The sequence below is a fragment of the Drosophila gunungcola genome (genome assembly GCF_025200985.1).
Source record: "Drosophila gunungcola strain Sukarami chromosome 2R unlocalized genomic scaffold, Dgunungcola_SK_2 000006F, whole genome shotgun sequence".
In the NCBI taxonomy this organism is placed as follows: Eukaryota; Metazoa; Arthropoda; class Insecta; order Diptera; family Drosophilidae; genus Drosophila; species Drosophila gunungcola.
Genome location: NW_026453168.1, coordinates 4183151 through 4207099, shown reverse-complemented (window position 1 = coordinate 4207099; position 23949 = coordinate 4183151). Strand labels below are relative to the sequence as shown.

The window sequence follows — 23949 nt, the reverse complement described above, 5'->3', positions numbered from 1 at the left end:
GCCAAGAGGCGCCTGTCGCGGTCCGGCTTGAATTTCACAAAAAAGACCGCGTCTTAGGTTGCAATTATTTATTATAAATGCCAAACGGGAACGGATTCGCATGAATCATTGATTAGTTTACGATTAAAAACACATACAAAATAGATAAAATCACATCGAAAAGTGACATTGCAAGGAAAACCTTTTATCACCAGGCGAACGCTTGTGTGGGTGGGTGATGGTTCGAGTTCAGGAGGATAGCCTGACCACTACTATCTAACATCTAGCTAAGCTGCATAGTCGCAGGTATGCAAATAGTTGAGACTACAGTCCTACAGGCGCACTTCGGGCTTGGCCCAGCCGCCGAAGGCTCGCTCCAGTTCCTCGGCCACCGCCAAACACAGCCGATCCTGGTTGAAGTTGGCGATGATCTGGACGCCCAGCGGCAGGCCCTCGCTCCCCAGTTTGCCCAATGGCACAGCGGTGGCCGGGAAGCCCAGCACATTGACAATGCCCGTGTAGGCAAAGTTGATGGGTCGCGTGATCGGTTCGTTGTGATAGGGAGCGACCGTCGGGTGCGTGGGGTAGATCAGTACTCCGTTATCGCCCAGCAGGCGCTGCAGCTCCGCCCTCAGCTCATTCCGCTTTCGCACCAGGTGGTCGTACTTGGGCGACCCGTGCTTGCACTGGGCACTATCCATGATGGCCGTCGACAGGCCAATGAACGTGTGCTTGGAGGCGCCAAACAGCCACTTGAACAGCTCCAGGTACGTGTTGATATCGTGCTCCAGGTTGCCCAGCTGGTAGGCGAATCCATGGCCGCTGTCGTCGCGCATATTGGCGAACCAGATGGCAGCCGACTGGCGAAACTGCGGCAGCTGGATACGCTCCACCTTCTCATTGCCGAACTTCTCGCTCAGATGGTGCACCACCTTGGTCATGGCCTAAATAGCATAGCAGATTATGCATATAAATATTCAATAAGGCAAATAATAGCTAGCTTGCTTTACCTGTCTCAGGTCAGGATCAACGGCGGAGATCATACGGCCACCGCCATCAGACTCCTGGTAGAAGAACTTCATTTTTGTCATGTCCACATCCTCGTCCAGTTTGAGCAGGGCAGCCTTCTCGCCCGCCATAATCCTCAGCATGGGTCGCAAATCCTCGGCAAATCGTGACATGGGTCCCAGGCCCAGGAATGTGTTTTGCTCCGCACTGAAGGGAGCCGGGAACTGACCCACATTGGACACCACCAGCTTGCTGGGCTTGTGCCCGAAGATGCCATTGAAAAATGCAGGCATGCGAATGGAGCCGCCAATGTCCGAGCCCAAGCCAAAGGCGGAGGCAGCCGCCGACTGGATGCAGCCTTCGCCGCCGCTGGATCCGCCCACAATGCGATTGGTGTCGTAGGCGTTCCTAGTCCTTCCGTGCACCGTGTTGTTGCTCTCCCACCACATGCACACCTCGGAAACATTCGTGAGGGCGAAGGGAATGGCTCCAGCCTTGCGCATCAGCGCCATGGCATCCGCATCCTGCGCACCGCGCACATCCCGACGTTCGTACAGTCCAGCGGTGTGGAGCATGCCTAAGGAAAAGGGTGGATCTTGGCATTAGCACCACTTCAAGAAGCCAAAGAGAAAAACGCACCCTTGACGGATATGCAATCCTTGGTGGTGATAGGCACTCCCAGGAAGGGTTTCTGTTTGGCCAGCTCCTCTACGCTGTACTGACCGGACTTGATCAAGGCATCCGCTTCAGCCGCTTCCTTAAGCGCTTGATCGTACCGCTCGTCCACCACACAGTTTAGAATGGGGTTCACCTCCTTGACGCGTCGTATGAAGGACTCCAGGACCTGGACGCTGCTTAGCTGAAATAGTGGAATATTTTAGGTACACTATAAGGGGACATACTCTATGCACTCACCTCCTGGTTGCGGATCTTCCTGGCCAGCGATGTGGCCGACTCCAAGAGAATGGGGTCCGTGATCGGGGGAACAGTCTCACCTTTGGGGCCATAGATCAGCCGGAAAACAAAACGAATGCATGCCTGCAGGAGACCAAAGATGTAGCCACCAATGGCCCGAGCCAATGGAACGCTCTGTGCCATTTCGTCGGGTTAAGAGAATGTGCGGCTGAAGTATCGCAACCACTTGGAATCAGAATCGGAATTGTAGGTGTTTGTGCTCGATCTCGCTGCTCTGGCCCATGTGTGATTGCTCTGGAAAATTGTTAAGAGTGCAAAAATGTGTAAACCTATTTATCCATTTACTTTTGAACAAAGGGGAGTCATAAACAATATGCGTTGTGGCTGCAATTTTTAACCGGTTTATCATCGTGCTGATGAAAATATATGTAAGGCTGCATGGTTGTCTCGAAAAAGGAACAAAATATGCAATTTTCCAACTGGATAGAACAATATATATAGGTCAAATTAGGTATTTAAAATGGCCTTCAAAAATCTGAAACTTTCATGGATTTATGGTCAATAAATTTGCGAATTTCTTTTATGAATATAATGGTTCCTTAAAACAAAATTGCGCAGCCTGAGCAAAAATTCCAAAAAATTCTCCATATGAAATTTTGAATACTCTAAATAAGAAAGAAAATTTGTTTTTCGGATTTATAATTATACTTTATCATTTCAGTATATCAGTTTATCCCAGGTAGCGTGTCATTTATTTGAAATATGGGCAATGATTTACTAATGTCTGTGCCGAAACTCATAATTTAATAGCCCCGCCACTTAATTGGGGTGTCCCAGATAGGAAAAACCCACACCTGTGACTGACTCATAGATGGGCCATAAACTCGGAAAAAATGTGGAAATATCGTAGAAGAGAAATGGCTTTCCAAAATGCATGTACAATGTATTCGTGAGTAAAAAACCACATTTGTTCTCACAGATAATTGCTTAAGTGTTTTACGTATAAACAAATGAACTCAAAAGTGTTCTAAAAGTGGAAAAGAGGGAAACGTGTTTCTCTCCATGACAAAGAAAAGCTAATGCAAACTTACTGGCTCGCTCTTCAAAAAAGGTTGTTTAAACAAACGACTTTACTGTTTGAGTCGTAAACATTTCGCTATTTACAGAAAACAACAACGGAAACTTTTGAATCAGAAAGATACGAACCCAGGGGTTTTTGGGGTGAATATCGAGTCAAAATCGAGGCAATTTAAGGTTCTAGGGCCAGATATTTACCCAGAATCATGATTTCCTATATTATCTTATCATGAGTGTGGCTCAGACAGCTAATTCACTGCTTAAATATGAGAAGATAATGGCACAAAGAGGGTTCAGCGGACCGTGGAGGGTATATAGCCCAAATGTGGATCCCCATGAACATGCAACAGCAAGGCCATTAACTATTACCCACATTAGAACTCCTAGTTATTCTGAGTGAAACAAAACCGAGAACTGATAGGTAAAGTGAGTCATAGGTCGCAGCCGTTTGTTTACGTCAGGCGTTGGCGATAAAATAAAAAAAAAAACGATAGTTAAACTGTTATTGTACAATCCAAATGGTGCTCTTTGTGTGATTAGTGGCAATTCAAAGTTCCCATTGCTTATCACTTCGTGCTTATCGCAACATGTTGCCTGAATTTGATTATTTTATTGAAAGCCCCTGCCAACATATCGCAGTTTGCCCAGCCTGCTAATTGAATTGCCAGACGTTCGAATGCAAAGAGTGCATTATAATCAATTTCGCACATGTAAATTGCGAGAGGGCGGTGAATTGCACAGGGTGAGGTGACAATTTGTCAGTCCCTGACTTTGTCTACGGGAACACTTTGGGAGTAACGCCACTTTAACCTTGGAAAAATATATGTAGAGTCCGCTGTGTTGAGTTCAAAACAGTCTACCCAAAACATTTTTTAAAGATCAAATCAAGTTTATGCAAAATTGAAATAATTAAAAATGTTTTCTCCTTTTGTATTTCCTATTTTAACTACATATGTGATAAAACAAGTCAAAACGTGTTTTAAGTCCGTCGACGAAAATTTTGTGTGATTTTCTTCAATTATTCACACATTTTAAATCATTTGTTTACTTTTATAATAAAGCATATTAAATCATTAACGTTTTGTTATGTAGATAATTTTTTAAATGTTTGTTTATAGTTAACGTTTAAATGAAAATACAAAAGGAGAGCCGAAGTTTTCAAAACGTAAATATTCTATAAAACGACTATGTTTAGATAGCAAGATAAAGCTCTTAAACCGAAATGATTTTATTTTCGCTAATTCAAAATTGATTGGATGTAGTTATTAAACAGCTAGAGAATATTTCCTTGGCGCATTATAAATCTATTTTTTATTTGAATCGCTAAGCAATTGATTTGGTCAAAGGTCAATGGGCAGTGATGCGAAACTATAATCGCGTCGTAATCGAGGATTTAAGTGGCCAGTCCGATAAGATTAGCCATAAATACATGTCGCTTAGTCGCCAAATATTCAATTGTAATTTACGATTGTAGGAGACCTGTTGCTTCCAATTGGAAACTAGAGAGGGGAGAACACTATCTCTTAATTGCATGCCATTTGTAATTAGGAAATAGAGGGAGGGCTATTGATTTCCAAATGGAGGGTGTGATATATATTATATACATATGTATGTGTGAGTACGTAAAAGGTGGAAAAGCAAAGGCCACGACCGGCGAATAAGAGTAGGGGGTGGGGGAGTGCGAGGGGCAGGGAAGTACCCCGGTCGTGTTCCAAAGTGACATCATGTCACCATTTCCATTTCCAGCATATGCTTTGTTTGGTTTACAAATTCATCAAGTGTCATTTGGCTCCATACATACTTATGTACCATATATGTATGTAAACATGTTTGTTGACTTAATGGCGCGCAAGAAAACATAGTAATAATAAAAACAAACACACGCCGTCTTCTGACGTCACAAGATGCCATAACAATGAAACCAGATTTGAATTAAAAAAGCACAATAAATAGAATAAGGACAATGCGTAAATGACACTCTGTTCAAGTTTACATTTACAAAAAAACCGGTTGGCAACAGATTAGCGGTTATTGTGCGTGTGGGTGTATTTGCAATCACATAATTACACTTTATACACTGCAAAGTCCGCGAAATGGCATGAAATCGGAGATAAACAGATATACACACACACAGAGCAGTCTAGTACTTCGCAGCAATTCCAAACAAACACAATTATTTACCCGCTACAAAGTAAGTCCGATCAGATGGGCGATTTTTTTAAAACATAAAGTTTCAGTGTGACCGTGGTTGGAGTGCATCGAAAAACCAGGGGGCTGCTGGATATATACCAAAACTAAATGTGGGTATTTTATACAAAAAATAGAGTAATTCTTAGGAAAAAGAAAATTTTCATAGTGACTTTATTTCCTGCAATAAGCATTAAATAAAATATTAAATTTTTATTAACAATATTTCTTTAGACAACTATTATAATATTTAAATGTGAAAAACTAATTATAAATCTATTTTCAAATCTTATTGAAGCCGGAGACTACCAGAATACCAGATACTGTCCGGATTATTTAGCCCCTTTTCAAGAAATACAAAGCTGGCAAAGTCTGGCAACGCTGGCTTAATTCGAGTTGACGCTTTCAAAAATGTCATCCTGGAACTTTTGCAGCCGGAAAAGGAACTGAACACGAGGTGAAATTAGGGTAATATTAGGCTATAGAAATGAGCGTGAAAGAGAGTCTGGCGCTGCAGCTGGCGGATCCGCAGCTGGCCAAGCTGACCAGCGAATCGGAGGAGATCCGCTTGCGCGCGCTCGAGCAGGTTGAGACGCGGTTCATCCGGTGCCTGCAGTTGGACGAGCACATCCAGTTCAAGCCGGTGCTGCTGCTCAAGCAGCTCATCCGCTGGTTCGGGCACACTCCTCCACTGGCCGCCGACCGGGTGCTGGCCATAATCCTGGAGCTGCTGCGCTCGGAGTACGGCGAGACAGTGGTCCGCAAGATTCCCTACGCGCGACTGAAGACGGAGCTGGAGAAGGTGCGTCGCGTGCTTCGCGACTTGGACTCCAGGCGGGTCACCGAACTCCTGGACGACCTGCAGCTGCTGCTGCTCCAGAAGTACAAAATGGACCTGGCTACTGCATCCACCTCCAGCCTCAGTTCGATCAACCTGACCAGCCAGAGCCAGAGCCAGGTAACCGAATCCGTGGCGAGCGGCATCGACCAGTTGCTGACCGATCTCAAGCCGGAGGACTTCGAGGCCGCTTGGACGCGTCCGTGCCTGGACGATGTGGTCAGCATGACGAGCATGATCGATATGCCGCGCGATGGGGCCATGAGTGTTCTGGAGCTACAAGTGCAGCTAACGCATCTGACCATCCGGATGGGCGACTATCCGGCCGAGTACTTCCTACAGTCGCCGTACATATTCCTGCACCTTGTGCAGCTGCAAAATCGGAATGATGGCAGCCTGTTGTACGTCAACCGGGCACTTATCGAATGCTTGAAGCAGCTACAGCGTCGTATCCAGCTGCAACACAATACCCTAAGCTATGCGGCCAGCCTGGATCCACCGGGCACGCGGCCCCAGCAGCTGAAGGTGTACAGCGCCTTGGGCGTGCTGCTGGCCAACTGCGCCAAGCTGATCTCCCCGCTGCTGTTCCACTCTACCAATGACAACTGGCACATCCTAGAGCTGAGCATGGAGTGCGTCCGCACCTATGAGGATCTTGGCTCCCGAGTCTCAACCTTGGGCACTTCACGCTTCTCAAACATAGGGAAGAAGCTGGTCACCTACTACAACAGTCTGGAGGGCAGTGACCTGGACAAGCTTGTGGACGCAATGGTGGTTCCCCGCCTGCAGGCGATGATCCTCCACGGCCTGCTAAAGGACACGGTGACCTTGAATCTAACCTTCGACAAGCAGATGGACCGGACGCTCGACAAGTCCCTCGTCAAGCGCATCATTTTGGACAGCCCCTACCTATCTTGCCTGCCCGATCGCGTGAAGTCACTGAAAAATCTCACCCGCGTCCTGTCCGCGGAGTCCTCGTTGGAGGAGCAGCACTTGATCAAGCTAAAGCGGTGCTACAGCCTGGCCCTCAACCAGTTCCAGCCGAAGACCAGAATGGGTGCGATGCAGCTGATCCAAATGCACGGGCAGGTGTGCCTGGTGGTCGATCAACTGGGCAGTGAGACGCTGGTGAAGCAGCTCTTCGACGCCGTCGTGGAGTGCACACCCCTCTACGCGGGCGATCCGAAGTTGAGAGAGGATGCGGAGAAGTTGATTTTTATACTGATGCATTTGCCGGACCCACATCTCCGTGGCTTCGTTTATCGCCTGATGCCGCGACCCGTGGTGTCGCATTTCCATGCTTTCATGAACAAGACGGTCTACATGACGGGCTGCAGCAACTTGGAGCTGGTGCGCCAGCACATCCTCGGACTGCCACTGAACACCCAGATACTGCAGGGCCTGATCCTGCAGAGTATGGAGGCTGATGCTCCGGAACAGGTGCGGCAGTGGTGCATCGACTATCCCATAATGCTGCTCAAGCTGAGCTGCCTGCTCAATGCGGCAGACTTCGGCACAGTGTTCCAGCTGGTTATGCCCGTGCTGCCCCTGCTGATCTGCAAGTCGATTTCGTACAAGCAGTTGCACAAGCTGATCTGGGAGCTGTTCGAGCCGGACACCAGCCCCCTGGATCCGACACTGATGCTGCGTGGCTACGTTTACTACATGTTCCATCCGGACTCCCAGTTGAGAAGCGATGCCGCTACCAGGATCGCATTCGTGTTGCAATGTCAGGACTACACGAAGAAATACAAGCCAACCATGAACCAGGTTCCGATTGAGATGCTTGCGAACGATTTCTGCTTGATCCAACCGCCAGTCAACTACAACAGCATCTTTGATGACCACACCGATGAGCCGTTCCAAGGAAAGCGCAGCTTGGATGCCCTCATCCGATTGCTGCAGACCAAGGACCTGAGGCCCTCCATCAGGAAGTCCACGATGACCCAGTTAAATGTGTTGCTGCAAAATTGGAAGGCTTGCGATGACTTCGCCACTAAGGAGGATGGATACCGACTGGTTCTGGAGACGCTGCACAATGCCCTGAAGAAGGAGAGTGCCAACGATCCGGCAGATGTTCTGCTGCCCGCCGTGAGTATCCTGATGAAGCTGCTGCTGCACGATGCTGGATTCCGTCAGGAGGTCGCGAACACCTTCGAGGTGTATGTGTGTCTGCTGCGCGCCTTGTTCATGCTGCCCCATGAGACGCAGTTGCGCCAGGACGTCAGCATCTGCCTGTTTCAGATGCTGTTCCACAATCACATCAACTCCCAAGAGGACCAGATAGTGCTGGACGTAGAACTACGTCCCATGATTCTGCCCGTCACATACGAAGTGGATGACTCACCCCCAGCCACTGTTGCGACGGAGGGAATCGCGATGCAGGAACACCTACAGAACACTCATTTCGGAGGAGACAAGGCCAGATCTGCCCAGCATTGGCGATTGTACATGGCCCATCGCATTTGCCAGAGTCCGGCGAGCATCACATTGGAGGCTGTGCGGGATCTGGACATCAGGGACTGCCTCAAGATAAACGTTCACGATTTGGCTTTGGTGCAGGCCTCCGACTTGGACTTGCAACTAGGTCGCCAGCTCACTGCGGCCGGTAACTGCAGCAGCCACGAGGATCTGCAACAAATCGTGACCTTCATTCAGCTGTTCCTCATGCTCATGCGCAGCACCATTCCGCAGAAGATAGGCGAGCGTTTGTGGAAGCTAGTCCACAAGTACATCCGCCTGGCGCCCGGGCAACGATGCGGATCGTGAGCTCTACAAGTACTTGCTGGAACTGTGCCTCAACTGTCTGCGCCTCCGCCAGCCCCAGGTGATGAGTGGACTGAACAAGGCCCTCGAGACGGATCACCATCACAGCTTCCATCTGCAGTTGCACGATCGCCTCATTCCGCTGGAAACTCTGCACCTGATTAGCCAGTGCCTGGTGCAACTCTTGACCGCCGAGTGCCATGGGGTCAAGATGAACTGGCATGGCAAGCTCTTCATGCAGCTGAGCGTGTTGGCCAAGACGCACTTCGAGCTGCGCCAGCTGCAGCACGTGCGCTGCCTGCTCAGCATCCTGCGGCGCTTGAGCGAGCGGCAGCTAAGCCTCAGCGCTGTTCAGATGATGGTGAGTACTGGATATTGTTGATTGAAATTAGTTGTTTAGTATTTACCTTAATCTTTGACCGCAGCAATATTGCCAGCACTTTATACAGCTGTCCAGTGACTTGAGGACCTCGACGCAGACCGGATCGCAGTGGCAGCGGGATTGCCTGCACATCATCTGCCAGTTACACATGCACAAATCCCGGCTTTCAGCCAAGACCAATTCCACAAACGATGCCGGAGTGGCGAAGAAGGTGCTGCGCTATTTGCTCGGCTTGTGCGGGCACAGCGATGGCGAAGTGCGTGCCCTGGCATGGGTTTCGATGGCCAACTGGATAACCAGCTGTGGCGCCAGCATGGCCAGCATACTGCCCAGCCTGGACTTTCTTCCCGGCGGCCTGCCAGCCTGCTGCTTGACCACGCTCCTGGATGTCCACGAAGTGATGCTGGTCAGGGAGCTGGCCGGACGCGTCTTCATCCTGCTGATGCCGACCATTGGCGCCGAGGATAGCATGGAACTGTTGCGCAACCATGACTTTCTGAAGGACGCCTACAATGCCCTGAAAGTCCTGCACGTGACTCCCTCCATTACCAAAGACGCGGCAGGGGAGCAGCATTCGTGTGAGATAGTGGGCTGCTTTGTGGCCATCTGCATTCAGATGGTGGACCTCAAGCCGGAGTGCTGCGCCACGCTGTGCGAGCACAGCTTCATGAGCGGTCTCAGTGATGTGATGAAGACGCCATCGCCATCGCCACCGCCACCGCCAACAGTCTCCTCGGTTCCATTCCTGGAACTGTGTGTAGGACAAATATGCCAGTTGTACGCCTTGTGCCACCGCGACAACTTCGAGTTCCTGCAGAGGACCATTTGCCGCGATTCCGTCCTGCTGCACAGCTTTCTGTCGCTGACCAACGATGTGCTGAACCTGGAAAGTCCCGAACGCCTGTTGGTTCAGCTGTTCAAGCTGTTTCTGGTATTCAGCAAGGACTCCAATGCGAGTGCCTTCCTACACGAGCAGTTAAGGAGTCGGCCGGCCCTGTTCCTGGATTTCTTCCTGTACGGATTGCATATGTCATTCATCAACACTACCTTACAGCGCTACACCCTCTCGGCACTGTCCATGGTGTTCATCAAGGCGCACAATGGTCCGGAGACGGATAGCTTGATAAGGGCTCTGGAACAATATGAATTTCCACAGGATGACCTTTTGATGTTTGAAGAGGAGGAGTTGGCAAATGGCAAGGTCGAAATGGAATCGATAAAAAAGCAACTGTTGTCGTGGTTCATGCAGGCAGACACGGGGGTGATGCACAGAGCCCAACGGTTGGCATCAAAACCAGCAATGCAGCGGTGCTACTTTACCACCGCCTGGATGCGGTCTTCGACCGCCATTACCCGCCCAGGACCTTCCATTTTCTCAAAGCACCTGGAGCAAATCATGTGCAGATTTGTGAGACATTCGGCGGGCTGTTGAAGATCTCGCCGTGGGCTGTGCATGCGGCCGGGAAAATGAAGCTGCTGGATCGAGTGATTCACCTGCTGGAGACCTTTCTGGATGACCCCACCATCGGCAATGCCTGCGTCTATGTGAAGCGAGTGGGAGCCCACAAGTCGCGCGATATCCTGAGCAATCTCCTGCTGCTGATCAACATGTTGGGTCAGTGGCACAGTTCGCATCATGCTGTGATCACCCAGCCCGCTATGGCCGCCACTCTTGTCCGAATCCTCATCCGCATTTGGCCTTGGCTGTCGCATTCGCCGCACTTGAAAGAGATCACCGTCACGCTGACCATGTTCCTTACGGAGCACTCCTTTGAGATGTGCAAACAGACTTCGCTGCTTACCTCCGGGCAGTCGCATTCCCTGCTCCAATTGATGGTTCGCGTGGCTGACTTCGAAACGACCAAGAAAGAGACCCCCAACGTGGAGCCGAATCAAAGTGTGGTGCCCGCGCTGAGGGCAATGGCAAATTGCTGCTCCTGTGCCGAGGGTCGGCTGAGTCTGTCCAAAATGCATGTGCTGGACATGTTCGATACGATCCTCCCGGAAAATCCATCGGCCGCTCACGCCACCAAAGTGCGACCGGTCGTTTTGATAGCTTGGCTGGGATTCTGGGAGGTATTTTCCCGCTATGATGTCGGATCCAAGGCTTGCCATCTTCATGCCCTAGTCAACACCATTCGACGCTCAACGCCATTGAGCACAAAGAGGATCCTGTGCCTTCGTATCCTTCGCAACATGACCTTCTTCAACGGCAACCGCAGCCAGCTGGTGGAACACTCCGACTTCATTAACCTGCTGCGAGATATTTTGGTCCAACCAGTGGAGAAAAAGGCACAAGCTGGTGAAAATGATTTGGACTCGTTTGCAGAGCACTGCTTGGCCGTACTTATGCTGTGGAAACTCTTCGGATTCGGGGCCAAGTACAAGGGCATGCTGCGGGGCACCAAGCTATACAAAGTGCTCATTGGTCTCCGGGTGGATTTGTCAGATGTTTATGCCGATAATCCGCACAAATTCTCCGACGTTCCATATGCAAAAGATCTCGCCAAGTTGCTGGAAAATCTTGCTGAGTCGATGCGACAATAGACGTAGACAATAGATTGGATGGACACAAACTGACCAAGTACAAATAAATAGGATAGCTATAAAGAAATGGTTTTTTTTTTTATATAATGTGTATTTTTTAATGTACTTTAAAAATAACATGTAAAGAGTCACCCACCACCCACCTTTGTTGTAAGAAGTCTTAAAGAATTCGAAGTCTACACGATGTCCTTCCTAAGTATTAACATTGTACACCTCTCTAATCGGGTTTCTCAACTGCAAATCGATCGATGTGTCATTAAACTACCTTAAAACATTGCGAATTTAGTTGTTTGTGGTCTCAATAAGATGTGGTACTGAGGTAGCACGAGATGTATATATCGCATTTGGGGACATAAAGATAAGATTTCCCGATTGAGCGACAGGCGATTGACGGGGTAAACAAGCGTGCGAAATACAATATCTTGAAGCAATTTAAAGTGATATAAAGATAAAGGAGTCCATAAATCTTCCACTTTTTAGATACCAAAGAGGTAAAACAAAGAGGGAAGCCCCTGGGAAATAGTCGGGCTTTTGCCATATCCTCGTTAGCATCGAACGCTATATTGCATGCATAAAGCGATTTATCTTTATGGGATTCAAAGTGCGAATCACTGCTGATAATATCCGTCTACCTTCAACTTTGGGTGCCGCAAGTCAGTGCTTTTTCAGTTCAGTCCGGACTGGCCAAAGGAACTGTTCGTCACTCGCGACCGACCAGAAATCATCGACATGAAGTCAAGGGACGAGAATGTGAGATTTGATTTTCAAAATCAATTTGCAGTAATTAATTAATAAACTATTTAACAGGGCTCTGCCGAAGTCATGTCGGACGTGGCTCTGATCAATGTTTTGTCGCAGCAAAAGCGGTTGAACTACAGATTGCCCTGGTACTACGCACCATCGTTTCTGCTCCTGTGGGTGGCTCTATTCTACGCCGTGGTGTTCCCCCTCTACCATCGATTGCCGGACAGTGTCCTGGTAGCGCATGAGTCCACCAAACCTGGCCAGTTCGTGGCGGAGCGGGCTCAAAGGCTACTCTACAAATACGACCGCATCGGACCCAAGGTGGTGGGCAGTGTGGCCAACGAGGTGACCACAGTGGCCTTCCTCGTCGAGGAAGTCGAGAACATCCGGGCCGCAATGCGAAGTGATCTCTACGAGCTAGAGTTGGATGTTCAACAGCCCTCGGGGGCCTACATGCATTGGCAAATGGTGAACATGTACCAGGGCGTTCAGAATGTGGTCGTGAAAATAAGTACCAAGAGCTCCAATAGTTCGTCCTACCTTCTGGTCAACAGCCACTTCGATTCCAAGCCCAGCAGTCCTGGTAAGTAAAATACCTCTTTTTTTGATTGGATGCGCCCTAGTGCGAATTTCCCGTTTTCTATGTTTTTTAACTTCATTTAAGCATTAAATATTTATTTTGACATATAAAAAATTAAATTTGGCGATATCTATATCGATATTGACAACTAAAATAATTAAAATTCTTTATAAGAAGAGTAAAGAATTATAAATATTTTTTTTTTCAAGAATTTTGATTTTTAAGTTACACAATGGCTAAAAAAATAAAACAAACCAGTAAGACAAACCAAAAAAAAAACAAATTTAATAATTCGTAAGTTAAAATAGTAATAGTAATAGTAAAGTAAGAATTTTTTCTGTATTAATTTTAATCCATTGAGAGTAAACAATTTCATAAAAACTTACGTTTGATTACCATGGCTAACTCTTGAAGACAGTCCGTAGTTTTAAAAAACATTTTTAAATAAAATTAAAAAAAAACATTTTCAGTTAAAAACACAATCTAAGTAATTGGTATTAAATACTTTCCAAAGGTTCCGGTGATGATGGCACTATGGTTGTGGTCATGCTGGAGGTCCTTCGCCAAGTGGCGATATCGGGGTCACCATTCGAACATCCCATTGTGTTTTTGTTCAACGGAGCCGAGGAGAATCCCTTGGAGGCGTCTCATGGCTTTATCACCCTGCACAAATGGGCTAAAAATTGCAAGTGAGTGGGGTTATCCCTTATAGTTTAGCACAATTTTAACAATTTTAATCATTTTTTTAGGGCGCTAGTAAATCTGGAGGTGGCCGGCAGCGGAGGTCGTGATCTGTTGTTCCAGAGCGGCCCAAATAATCCCTGGCTCATAAAGGTACCTATGACGAATCACACTCGGTGACCGGGAATCAGTTTGCCACATTCATGGTTATTTGCAGTTTATAGACCTTATAAATTATATTTGTTTATCGAATTTGGAATTGTTTAACTGCTGCAATATGATTTCGGGAATGTTATTTACTTTTGATGAAAGCGACACGCTTTGATAAATTCATATTAATTTTATTTTCTCTTCATAGTACTACTATCAAAATGCGAAACATCCGTTTGCCACCACAATGGCCGAGGAGATCTTTCAGTCTGGCATTTTGCCCTCCGATACGGATTTCCGTATCTTCCGGGATTATGGAGACCTGCCAGGTGAGTTTGCTACCCTTCGTTTGCCTTTAGTTGATGTAGTGAAACGACTTTTTTGTAAAGGTCTCGATATGGCTCAAATCAGCAATGGCTATGTGTATCACACAATTTTTGATAATGTTCAGGCGGTGCCCTTGGATTCCCTTCAAAATTCGGGAGAAAATGCTTTATCGCTGGTGCGAGGTTTTGCAAATGCCAGTGAATTGTACAATCCAGAGGTGAGTCACTTATATTATTGGACAATAATTAATCAATAATGGTGTTGCCTAATATTTCATTACAGAATCACAGCGAAGGGCATGCTGTCTTCTTTGACTATTTGGGCTTGTTTTTTGTCTACTACACCCAGACCACTGGCGTAATCCTAAACTGTTGCATTGCCGTGATCAGTCTGGTTCTGGTGGGCTGCTCTTTGCTGAGAATGGCCCGTGAATCGGATGCCTCGGTGTGCCAGATATCCATTTGGTTTGCCATAATCCTCGGACTACATGTGCTGGGAATGGTCCTCAGTCTGGGATTGCCTATGCTAATGGCAGTGCTTTTCGATGCCGGCGATCGTTCGATGACGTACTTTAGTAACAACTGGCTGGTGATTGGTCTTTTCATCGTTCCGGCAATTATTGGACAGGTTCTGCCCTTGACCCTCTACTATACCCTGAAGACGAACGTAAGTTACAATTTAGCTGATTGCAGAGGCTTCAGTTAGTGTAAGTGTTTGCTTTCTAGGACAAAATTAGCCATCCCAATCACATACATATGAGTCTGCATGCGCACTGTGTGCTATTGGCCCTATTAGCCATTATTTTAACTGCTATTAGTCTGAGAACTCCTTATCTCTGTATGGTGTCGTTGCTTTTTTATGCGGGAGCTCTGTTGATTAATCTGTTAACTACTCTCCATGATCGTGGTAAGTAATTTTCACAAAATTAAAGTTTACCACTCTAAAAAAATGTCTACATGTTTGTAGGATACTTCTGGGTGTTGATCGTGCAAATGCTGCAAGTGATGCCGTTCCTGTACTTCTGCTACCTCTTCTACACATTCCTCCAGGTGTTCTTCCCCATGTTGGGGCGCTTTGGACATGGCACCAATCCAGATCTCCTGGTTGCCCTCATCTGCGCTATGGGCGCTTTCTTTGCCCTGGGATTTGTGGTAAGACGACGGGGAGTTATAAGAGATCATAGTTAATATCTGTTCACTATAGGCACCCCTGATCAACATGTTCCGCTGGCCAAAGTTAGCTTTGCTCGGTTTGGGGGTGGTCACCTTTATATTCAGCATGATTGCGGTTTCCGATGTGGGCTTTCCGTATCGCGCCGAAACCAGCGTAATGAGGATTCACTTCCTGGTAGGTCCATCTATTCTGAGCATGGCTCAAATCCTAATAACACACCTGATCTCTTAGCATGTGCGTCGCATTTTCTATGAGTACGATGGCTCTGTCAGTCTCAGCGATTCTGGCTACTACTTTGACTTCCAGGATCGTCGTCTCTATTATCCCCTGGAGGATACTGCTGTGAATCTAACTGGGATGGTTAGCACATCCGCCGATTGCGATAAGTACCTGATGTGTGGTGTTCCCTGCTTCAATCACCGTTGGTGTAAGACCCGCACCAAAAGTCATTGGCTGCCGCGGGAGCAGGAGGTGGCCATTCCCGGGGCAACGTCTCTAAAGCTCCTGAGCAAATCAGTCTTGGACTCTGGAAAAGTGGCTCGCTTCGAATTCGAAATCTCTGGCCCACCACACATGAGCCTATACATTCAACCTCTGGAAGGGGTTGAGGTGGACGATTGGTCCTTTATTCGAAATATGCTGGATGAGCCCGACAAGTACTCAGCGCCATATCAAATATTCTTTGCCTACGGAAAGGATAATTCTCCCTTGAAGTTTCACATTGACTTTGCGGTGAGTCATGTGAATAGTTGCCCTATTTCTTGCTATAATATCTTTGTTTTTAGAAAACCTCGGGAGACTTCAGCACTCCAACTTGCCAGCTGGGATTTTCCGCCAGTTTTGTGAGCTATGACTACGAACGTGACGCTGCTGGCTTGAAGTTTATATCCGATTTCCCTGACTTTGCTCACGTTATGGAATGGCCGACGTTATATGAGCGTTATATATTTTAAATTGGCGTAGTTAAGATAGTTATCGCTTATTTTTGTTTGCAGCAAACAAAGCCTCTGTTAGTCATAAAACGTTACATTAAGATTGATATTAAACGCACTGCTTTGAGTAATGGACATTTTCGTTGTTGCCATATGAAGTAATTAGTACACTCGCGTGTGCAGATTGGCCGATAAGATTTGAGTGGATAGATGCGAACTGACCTGCCAATGGTATTAAACTAGAAATCTAAATCGGAGCTTTCATAGAATGATTGGTCTTCCATGTACTTTGTTGCTGCCAACGCCTTCCAATCTTTATATGCTGAAGAGTGCCGCTCGAATCCGAGGCAATCGGACCACAAACATTCAGTAGCGAGACTGTTGGGCATCAGAAAGGTTGGCTCTCTCCGGAGAATCGTATTGGAAATATGGAACTGCAGGCTGACGGCGATAAAGCGAGTACTTATTAATAACCACTTCATCAATGAACATTAATCACTGTGACTGCACAGGCAAACTACTCGGACACTGTGCTCTACCACGTTTTGTCCAAGGAGAAGCAGTTGAGAAGGAGACTACCGTGGTACCATGCCCCCTCCTTTCTCCTCCTGTGGGTGGTGCTGTTCTACGCCATCGTACTTCCGCTTTTCTATCGGCTGCCAGACCGCATAACCATTGCCGACGAGCCACTTAAGCCCGGGCAATTTGTGGCCGAGAGAGCACAGAAAGTGCTCTACGAATTCGATCGTATCGGACCCAAAGTGGTTGGGAGCATAGCCAATGAAGTGACGACCGTGGCATTTCTCTTGAATGAGGTGGCCAAGATTAGGGGGGAAATGCGCAGCGATCTCTTTGACTTGGACTTGGATGTCCAGCAGCCATCGGGTTCCTATGTGGTGGGAACCATGACCAGCATATATCAGGGCATCCAGAATGTGGTTGCAAGGCTGAGCACTAAAAGCTCCAATAGCACCTCTTATCTGCTGATCAATAGCCATTTCGACTCGAAGCCAGGAAGTCCAGGTAAATAGTTTAAAATCGAGTTAAGATGTCCAGAAATTAATCCCTTATAATAGGAGCTGGCGATGACGGCACCATGGTTGTAGTAATGTTAGAGGTTCTACGTCAAATGGCAATTTCCGAAGACAAATTCGAACATCCCATAGTCTTTTTGTTTAATGGAGCGGAGGAGAATCCCCTGCAGGCTTCCCACGGCTTTATTACCCAGCATAAATGGGCGGCAAACTGCAAGTAAGTCTATGATCCTATTTATTTTCAAAATTTATTTATTAATTTATATATTATTTATTTTTTCCCAGGGCAGTCATCAACTTGGAAGTGGGCGGCAGCGGTGGTCGAGATATCTTATTTCAGAGTGGTCCAAATAATCCCTGGTTAGTAAAGGTATAATAGTATAATAAATAGTAAAAAGATAAAACTTATACTCATATCTTAAATATTTAGTACTACAAACAGTATTCGAAGCATCCATTTGCCTCAACATTGGCGGAAGAGATCTTTCAGTTTGGAATACTGCCCTCCGATACAGATTTTCGCATCTTTCGAGATTATGGGAATATTCCGGGTACAATTTTAGGTAACAATGTGAGGTTACGAACTTATGTCTATTATTTTTTTAAGGTCTCGACATCGCTCAATTCAGCAATGGATACGTTTATCATACAAAGTTCGATAGTTTTGATGTTGTGCCAGGTCGTTCGGTTCAGAGCACAGGAGAAAATGTCCTTTCACTGCTTCGAGCTTTTGCCAATGCCAGTGAATTACATAATACTAAGGTGGGTAGACAATATTTAATTTAATTTAATTATTGATATATTTATGCTTTGTATAATATTGCAGGAACATAGTGCAGGACACGCTGTCTTTTTTGATTTTCTGGGACTTTTCTTTGTGACTTACACGGAGAAGACTGGAGTAATCTTAAACTATTGCTTGGCAGTACTAAGTGTTCTTCTCGTTGGCTTTTCCCTGTGGCGAATGGCTTGTGTGTCCGAGATTTCCCTGGGAAGGATATCCATTGTGTTTGTCGTAATTTTGGGCCTGCATCTTCTGGGGTGTCTTCTATGCTTTAGTTTGCCTCTGATAATGGCTGCACTATACGACATCAGCGATCGAACTTTGACCTATTACAGTAACAACTGGTTGGTGATTGGTCTCTACATCTGTCCGGCAATTATTGGAATGGTGCTGCCCTCGACACTTTATTACAGATTCAAGCCAAATGTAAGCGTGGGTTAAACAAATTGAATACAATTTCTCAATTTAAAACTATCTCTAGGAAAAGTTAAGCCACTCGAACCAGATCTACATCGGTTTGCACGTTCATTGTGTGGTCCTAGCGTTCCTAACCATTTTTATGACAGCCATTGGTCTTCGACTTTCCTATATGTGTATGATATCGTTGAGTCTCTATGTCGGCTCTCTGATGATTAACCTTATAACTACCTTACATGATCGTGGTATGTAATCAAAAGCAAACGATTATTTTTATGTTGTACTTAATATGTTATATTTCCAGGATACTACTGGGTATTGACAGTGCAGCTTATTCAGCTTTTCCAGTACTTGTACTTCTCCTATCTTTTCTACATATTCCTTGTGATTTTCTTCCCAGCGATGGGAAGAAATCGAGACTCTGTTAATCCCGACATGCTGATAGCCCTGATATGCGCTTTGGGAACCTTTTTCGCCCTTGGTTTTGTGGTAACATTCAGCCAGACCTTGTAAACATTATCTAGTTAAGCCTTTTTAATAGGTTCCTTTGATCAACATGTTCCGTTGGTCCACCATTTTATTGATTGGTCTCGGTGTGGTAACCTTTATATTCAGCATGATCTCTGTTTCGGAAGTGGGATTTCCCTATCGTCCCAAGACCAGTGTGATGCGTGTGAATTTTCTAGTAAGTAAATACGTCATACCTTACTGTAAAGTGATAATAATATTGTGTTTATTTAAAGCAAACCCGTCGAATGTTCTACGAGTACGATGGTTCTCTAAGCGTTGATGACTCGGGGTACTATTTTGACTATCAGGATAGACGAGCCCTTCGTCCACTTAAGGATTACGCCGTAAACTTGACTGGACTTACCTCCATAGATACACCTTGCGATGAGTACGTGATGTGCGGGATTCCATGTTTCTGGAGTAGCTGGTGTAGGGGGCTCTCTAGTGCTGCTTGGCTGCCTCGCGGAACGGAAGTGGACATACCCGGAACATTGGAATTGAGCCTCTTAAACTCATCCTCTTGGAATCGGGAAAATCCAAGAGGTTCGAATTCGAACTTGCTGGCCCTCCGCACATGGGTCTGTATATACGACCGCTGGATGGAAGTAGCAGTGGAGGATTGGTCTTTCTAAAGACAATGCTGGACAAACCTGAAAAATACTCGGCGCCCTATCAAATATACTTCTCCTATGGCCTGGATAAGACCCCATTTAAATTTCACATTGATTTCGCAGTAGGTCACAGTTTGACCTTATTCCTTGAAAAACTATACTGATTATTATTTATCTTTCAGAAGGCTGATGGAGATTTAAATGGACCCATGTTTGAGCTGGGAGTTGTGGGGCATTATGTAAGCCAGGATTTTGAGAGGGATGCAACTACCCTACAGTTCATAGCGGATCTACCGGACTTTGTTTACACTATGGAATGGCCGGCTCTGTTTAAGCGGTATATCTTTTAAGACCCTTATTCCGTTAGCTAAGTTTTGCATTCATTATATTTCGGGACATTCCAAGTGCGGCGATAGTGCAATCGATAGGAAAGAAAAATAAACTAATCTCTCGATACCCACATCAAGCGTCACCTTAATCTGCCAGACATCGGTGGGAAAGAATAAGCTTTAATTTGCAGCTGCCCCTCGCGTGTGTCGGAATCGCCACTTATGTATATTTATATTAAGTCGTAAACCCGTCCAATTTAGATACCATGGCCGTGGCCATGGTTCAGTCCCAGCCGCCCTGGTGCGCCTCAAGACAAAGCCGACCGGCGCGGCGGCGGGTATCGAGCGGCACACGGCATTATCTTTATGGGCCTCAGCGCGGCGGAAGGCTTCGAGTCGATATGCTGGCGGTGCAGACGTTCAGTTATGCGCGGATCGGGCATCGGAAGGGTTTGAATTGGCTGCCGGTATTCACATCACATCTTGCCATGGAGGAGAAGACGGATAAAGTGAGTTTTGATTTGTGAAATGCAGGGAAAGGAACCTACTGACCGCCCGCTTATCAGGAGATTCCCCACGACACTGCACTCATCGAGTCCTTGTCGCTGCGAAAGGGACATGTCCGCCATCGCAGGTTGTCCTGGTACCATGCTCCCTCCTTCCTGCTCCTCTGGCTGGCGCTCTTCTACGCCATCGTGATCCCGCTCTACTACAGACTCCCGGACAGGGTGACCGTCGCCCGGGAATCCCTCAGTCCCGGGGAATTCGTGGCGGAGCGGGCACAGAGACAGCTGCACACGTACGACCGCATTGGACCCAAAGTAACCGGAAGTTATGCGAATGAGGTGACCACGGTGGCGTTTCTCGTAAATGAAACGGAGAAGATCCGTGCCGAGATGCGCAGTGATCTGTACGAACTCGAAGTGGACGTCCAATCACCAACGGGTGGATACGTGTTCAACGATATGGTAAACATGTACCAGGGTATTCACAATGTGATCGTCAAACTGAGTGTAAAGAGCTCGCAGAGCGAATCCTACCTGTTGCTCAACAGCCATTTCGACTCCAAGCCGGGCAGTCCAGGTGAGTGGCTTTCCGGAGTTCAATTGTAGTATCCGGCACTGATCGAGGTCTTCAGGTTCCGGTGATGATGGCACCATGGTTGCGGTCATGCTGGAGGTCCTTCGCCAAATGGCCATATCGTCGACGCCCTTCCAACATCCCATTGTCTTTCTGTTTAATGGAGCCGAGGAGAATCCGCTTCAGGGATCCCATGGTTTTATTACGCAACACAAATGGGCAGCGAACTGCAAGTGAGAAGAAAAGAATTTTTCTACGAATTTTTCATTGCAACCTTAATCGCTTTTAGGGCCTTTATCAACCTTGAAGTGGGCGGAAGCGGGGGACGTGACTTGTTGTTCCAGAGTGGTCCCAACAGTCCTTGGCTCATGAAAGTAAGAATCATTATTAGTAGCCTACTGCTAAAGTTACCATTTACCGTATGGACTTTATGGCCGATTTTATGGCCATTTCTTTTACTGCCGAAATACCCAACCGAATCTTTATAGTATTATAGGCAGCACGCAAAGCACCCGTTTGCCAATGCAATGGCCGAGGAGATCTTTCAGAGTGGGATCTTGCCCTCTGACTCAGACTTTCGTATTTTCCGGGATTTCGGGAACATACCTGGTGCGTTGATGAATCATATTTCGTAATCTTTGATAACAAATTTGTTTTTCGTAGGGTTGGACATGGCCCAGATCGAGAACGGTTATGTATACCACACAGTCTTCGACACCTTTGAGGCGGTTCCTGGACGATCCATACAGAACACTGGAAACAATGTCCTTGCTTTGGTGCGTGCCTTCAGCAATGCCAGTGAGTTGTACGAAGTAGAGGTGAGTTGAGCAATTTGAACACACTTAAACGGTATTGTGAAAAAGGTAATTTGTAGAGTGACGATGGCCAGGCTGTGTTCTTCGACTTCCTGGGACTTTTCTTTGTGTACTACACCGAGACCACTGGGATTGTTCTCAACTGCCTGATTGGAGTGATTAGTCTGGTCTTGGTTGGCTGTTCCCTCTGGAGAATGTCGCGTCAGTCGGAGGAGGCGTCGCTTCCTCAGATATCGATTTGGTTCCTTAGTATCTTGGGATTGCATGTGCTGGGATTTCTGCTGAGCACAGGCCTGCCTCTCTTGATGGCTGTCATCTTCGATGCCGGAGATAGGTCGTTGACCTACTTCACCAGCACCTGGCTGTTGTTTGGCCTCTACGTGTGTCCCGCAATCATCGGACTTGTTCTCCCTTTAACCCTGTACTACACTTTGAAGCCCAATGTAAGTCTATCTGCTTTGATAGCTACTATCGTTACTATAGCTTTTTAATGATTTTCAGGACAAACTAAGCCACCCGTACCACCTGCAGTTAAGTCTGCACGCTCACTTGGTTGTCCAGGCTCTGCTGGCCCTTATTTTGACCGCCATGGGTTTGCGTTCCCAGTACCTCTGCCTAATTTCAATGATCTTCTATGGGGGTGCACTTCTGATTAATCTAGTGAGCACGCTGCATGACCGTGGTATGATCTCTTTTATGACCATTAATCTAAATGATCTTTAAACAGTGATATTTTTCAGGCTACTATTGGGCTTTGATTGTGATGTGTCTGCAAGTGTTGCCGTTTTCCTACTTCTGCTATGTTTTCTACATGTTCCTTGTGATATTTGTTCCGGTCTTGGGAAGGAATGGTGCCAATACCAATCCTGACCTTATCATAGGCCTGCTGAGTGGTATTTGCGTCTTCTTTGCTCTGGGTTATGCGGTGAGTACTTTTTGGAAGTGTTTCTTTCATTACTATCTGTATCTCTGAATCTACAGGCACAATTAATCAACATGTTCCGCTGGCCAAAGCTCATTCTTCTGGGCTTGGGAGTAGTCACCTTTATCTTCTGCATGATTGCCGTCTCAGAGGTGGGCTTCCCCTATCGCCCCAAGACCAATGTGATGCGAGCCAACTGCCTGGTAGGTTTTCTCTTCTGATTAATATCCCCAACACCTCAATGTTCTTTGTCCCTTTAAAGCACACTCGTCGAATCATCTACGAGTACGATGGCTCCGTGAGTCTCAGCGATTCCGGCTACTACTTCAACTATCAGGACAGGCGATCCTTTGATCCCCTCCAGGACTCTGATCTCGACCTGACCGGTCTAGAGCCCGTTGCCAATAAGTGCGACAACTACGTGATGTGCGGCATTCCCTGCTTCTACTACAGTTGGTGCAAGTGGCGCCAGTGGGATGGATGGTTGCCTCGTGAGTCCGAGGTTATCCTACCCGGCGATCTTACCCTCGAGTATCTGGGCAAGACGGTATTGGAGTCTGGCACAACCGCAAGATTTCAGTTCGAGCTATCCGGACCGCCCCACATGAATGTGTTTATTCAGCCAGTGGGTTCGGCAAAGGTGGAAGACTGGTCGTTTGTGAGGAAAATGCTGGATGAACCTGAAAAGTTCCAGCCGCCTTACCAGATCTTCCATTCTTATGGAACAGATAATTCCTCTTTGAAATTCTTCATTGATATGGCAAAGCCAGATGGCAATTTTAATGAACCCACTGTCGAAATTGCAGCTGTGGGTCACTGGGTCAGTTACGAATACGATAGGGATCAAGAGGCCAAGGAATTTGTGGCCGCCTTTCCCAACTTCGTCCATGTCATGGAATGGCCATCTTTATTTAAGCGATATTTATTTTAGTAGTTTATAGCTAGCTTTAGGTATACTATTAAGAATTGTACAATAAATTCCATCCATTATCTGCCCGAAGGGTTTCATAAATAAAACGTGAACTTATGACTTCAGTGTTTTAGATTTCAGATAAGAAAAGTTTTGTTTATATCAAAGTTGGTATATAACAGCTTGATAAAAACTTCCGGATACACGTATACTTGAATTTATCTTTATGGGTTTGGACTTCAAAACGATAA

General features: G+C 46.7%; 5 protein-coding genes across 7 annotated transcripts; 4 read left to right on the top strand and 1 right to left on the bottom strand.

The window, feature by feature from the left end:
- Positions 1–53: 53 nt before the first annotated feature.
- Positions 54–5254, bottom strand: LOC128254745 (fatty-acid amide hydrolase 2-A). 3 transcript variants are annotated; one of them, XM_052984018.1, is made up of 5 exons: positions 5161–5254; positions 1903–2196; positions 1627–1846; positions 990–1564; positions 54–923 (listed from the first exon to the last, which is right to left on the bottom strand). In XM_052984018.1, the coding sequence occupies exons 2-5, from the start codon at positions 2083–2085 to the stop codon at positions 312–314; spliced, it is 1590 nt and encodes a 529-aa protein (XP_052839978.1). In that variant the 5' UTR covers positions 2086–2196; positions 5161–5254; the 3' UTR covers positions 54–311. The 3 variants fall into 3 exon arrangements, with proteins under 3 accessions (XP_052839978.1, XP_052839979.1, XP_052839980.1); XM_052984019.1 differs by having other exon boundaries at positions 5047–5186; XM_052984020.1 differs by lacking the exon at positions 5161–5254 and adding an exon at positions 5108–5130.
- Positions 5255–5528: 274 nt separating this feature from the next.
- On the top strand, positions 5529–11974 carry LOC128254776 (protein rotatin homolog). The gene is given in 4 exon segments (XM_052984072.1): positions 5529–8749; positions 8751–9131; positions 9196–10411; positions 10414–11974. Coding segments are annotated over 4 exon segments (5979 nt in total). The 5' UTR covers positions 5529–5653; the 3' UTR covers positions 11700–11974.
- Positions 11975–12279: 305 nt separating this feature from the next.
- LOC128254994 (endoplasmic reticulum metallopeptidase 1-like) lies at positions 12280–16421 on the top strand. The gene is made up of 12 exons (XM_052984392.1): positions 12280–12449; positions 12507–13026; positions 13538–13712; positions 13773–13857; positions 14063–14183; positions 14244–14398; positions 14464–14847; positions 14907–15087; positions 15148–15332; positions 15385–15528; positions 15586–16086; positions 16140–16421. Exons 1-12 carry the CDS (start codon positions 12429–12431, stop codon positions 16305–16307), a joined length of 2640 nt encoding a protein of 879 aa, XP_052840352.1. The 5' UTR covers positions 12280–12428; the 3' UTR covers positions 16308–16421.
- Positions 16422–16667: 246 nt separating this feature from the next.
- Positions 16668–20079, top strand: LOC128254687 (endoplasmic reticulum metallopeptidase 1-like). The gene is given in 13 exon segments (XM_052983908.1): positions 16668–16741; positions 16799–17309; positions 17363–17537; positions 17606–17690; positions 17751–17871; positions 17928–18082; positions 18147–18530; positions 18586–18766; positions 18826–19010; positions 19063–19206; positions 19265–19541; positions 19544–19764; positions 19825–20079. Coding segments are annotated over 13 exon segments (2634 nt in total). The 5' UTR covers positions 16668–16714; the 3' UTR covers positions 19993–20079.
- Positions 20080–20406: 327 nt separating this feature from the next.
- LOC128254640 (endoplasmic reticulum metallopeptidase 1-like) lies at positions 20407–23909 on the top strand. The gene is made up of 11 exons (XM_052983832.1): positions 20407–20480; positions 20538–21054; positions 21110–21284; positions 21341–21425; positions 21540–21660; positions 21715–21869; positions 21926–22309; positions 22368–22548; positions 22607–22791; positions 22848–22991; positions 23051–23909. Exons 1-11 carry the CDS (start codon positions 20460–20462, stop codon positions 23717–23719), a joined length of 2637 nt encoding a protein of 878 aa, XP_052839792.1. The 5' UTR covers positions 20407–20459; the 3' UTR covers positions 23720–23909.
- Positions 23910–23949: the final 40 nt, after the last annotated feature.

What these genes read in the sequence shown, in the direction of transcription:
- LOC128254745 (XM_052984018.1), bottom strand. Translation starts at nt 2,085, where the DNA reads ATGGCACAGAGCGTTCCATTGGCTCGGGCCATTGGTGGCTACATCTTT. An exon ending in GGAAGATCCGCAACCAGGAG is followed by an intron (nt 1,847 to 1,902) that starts GTGAGTGCATAG and finishes CCACTATTTCAG; the next exon opens with CTAAGCAGCGTCCAGGTCCT. An exon ending in TTGATCCTGACCTGAGACAG is followed by an intron (nt 924 to 989) that starts GTAAAGCAAGCT and finishes TATGCTATTTAG; the next exon opens with GCCATGACCAAGGTGGTGCA.
- LOC128254994 (XM_052984392.1), top strand. Translation starts at nt 12,429, where the DNA reads ATGAAGTCAAGGGACGAGAAT. An exon ending in TTCCAAGCCCAGCAGTCCTG is followed by an intron (nt 13,027 to 13,537) that starts GTAAGTAAAATA and finishes TACTTTCCAAAG; the next exon opens with GTTCCGGTGATGATGGCACT. An exon ending in AAATGGGCTAAAAATTGCAA is followed by an intron (nt 13,713 to 13,772) that starts GTGAGTGGGGTT and finishes TCATTTTTTTAG; the next exon opens with GGCGCTAGTAAATCTGGAGG.
- LOC128254640 (XM_052983832.1), top strand. Translation starts at nt 20,460, where the DNA reads ATGGAGGAGAAGACGGATAAA. An exon ending in TGGAGGAGAAGACGGATAAA is followed by an intron (nt 20,481 to 20,537) that starts GTGAGTTTTGAT and finishes CCCGCTTATCAG; the next exon opens with GAGATTCCCCACGACACTGC. An exon ending in GAGCACGCTGCATGACCGTG is followed by an intron (nt 22,549 to 22,606) that starts GTATGATCTCTT and finishes GATATTTTTCAG; the next exon opens with GCTACTATTGGGCTTTGATT.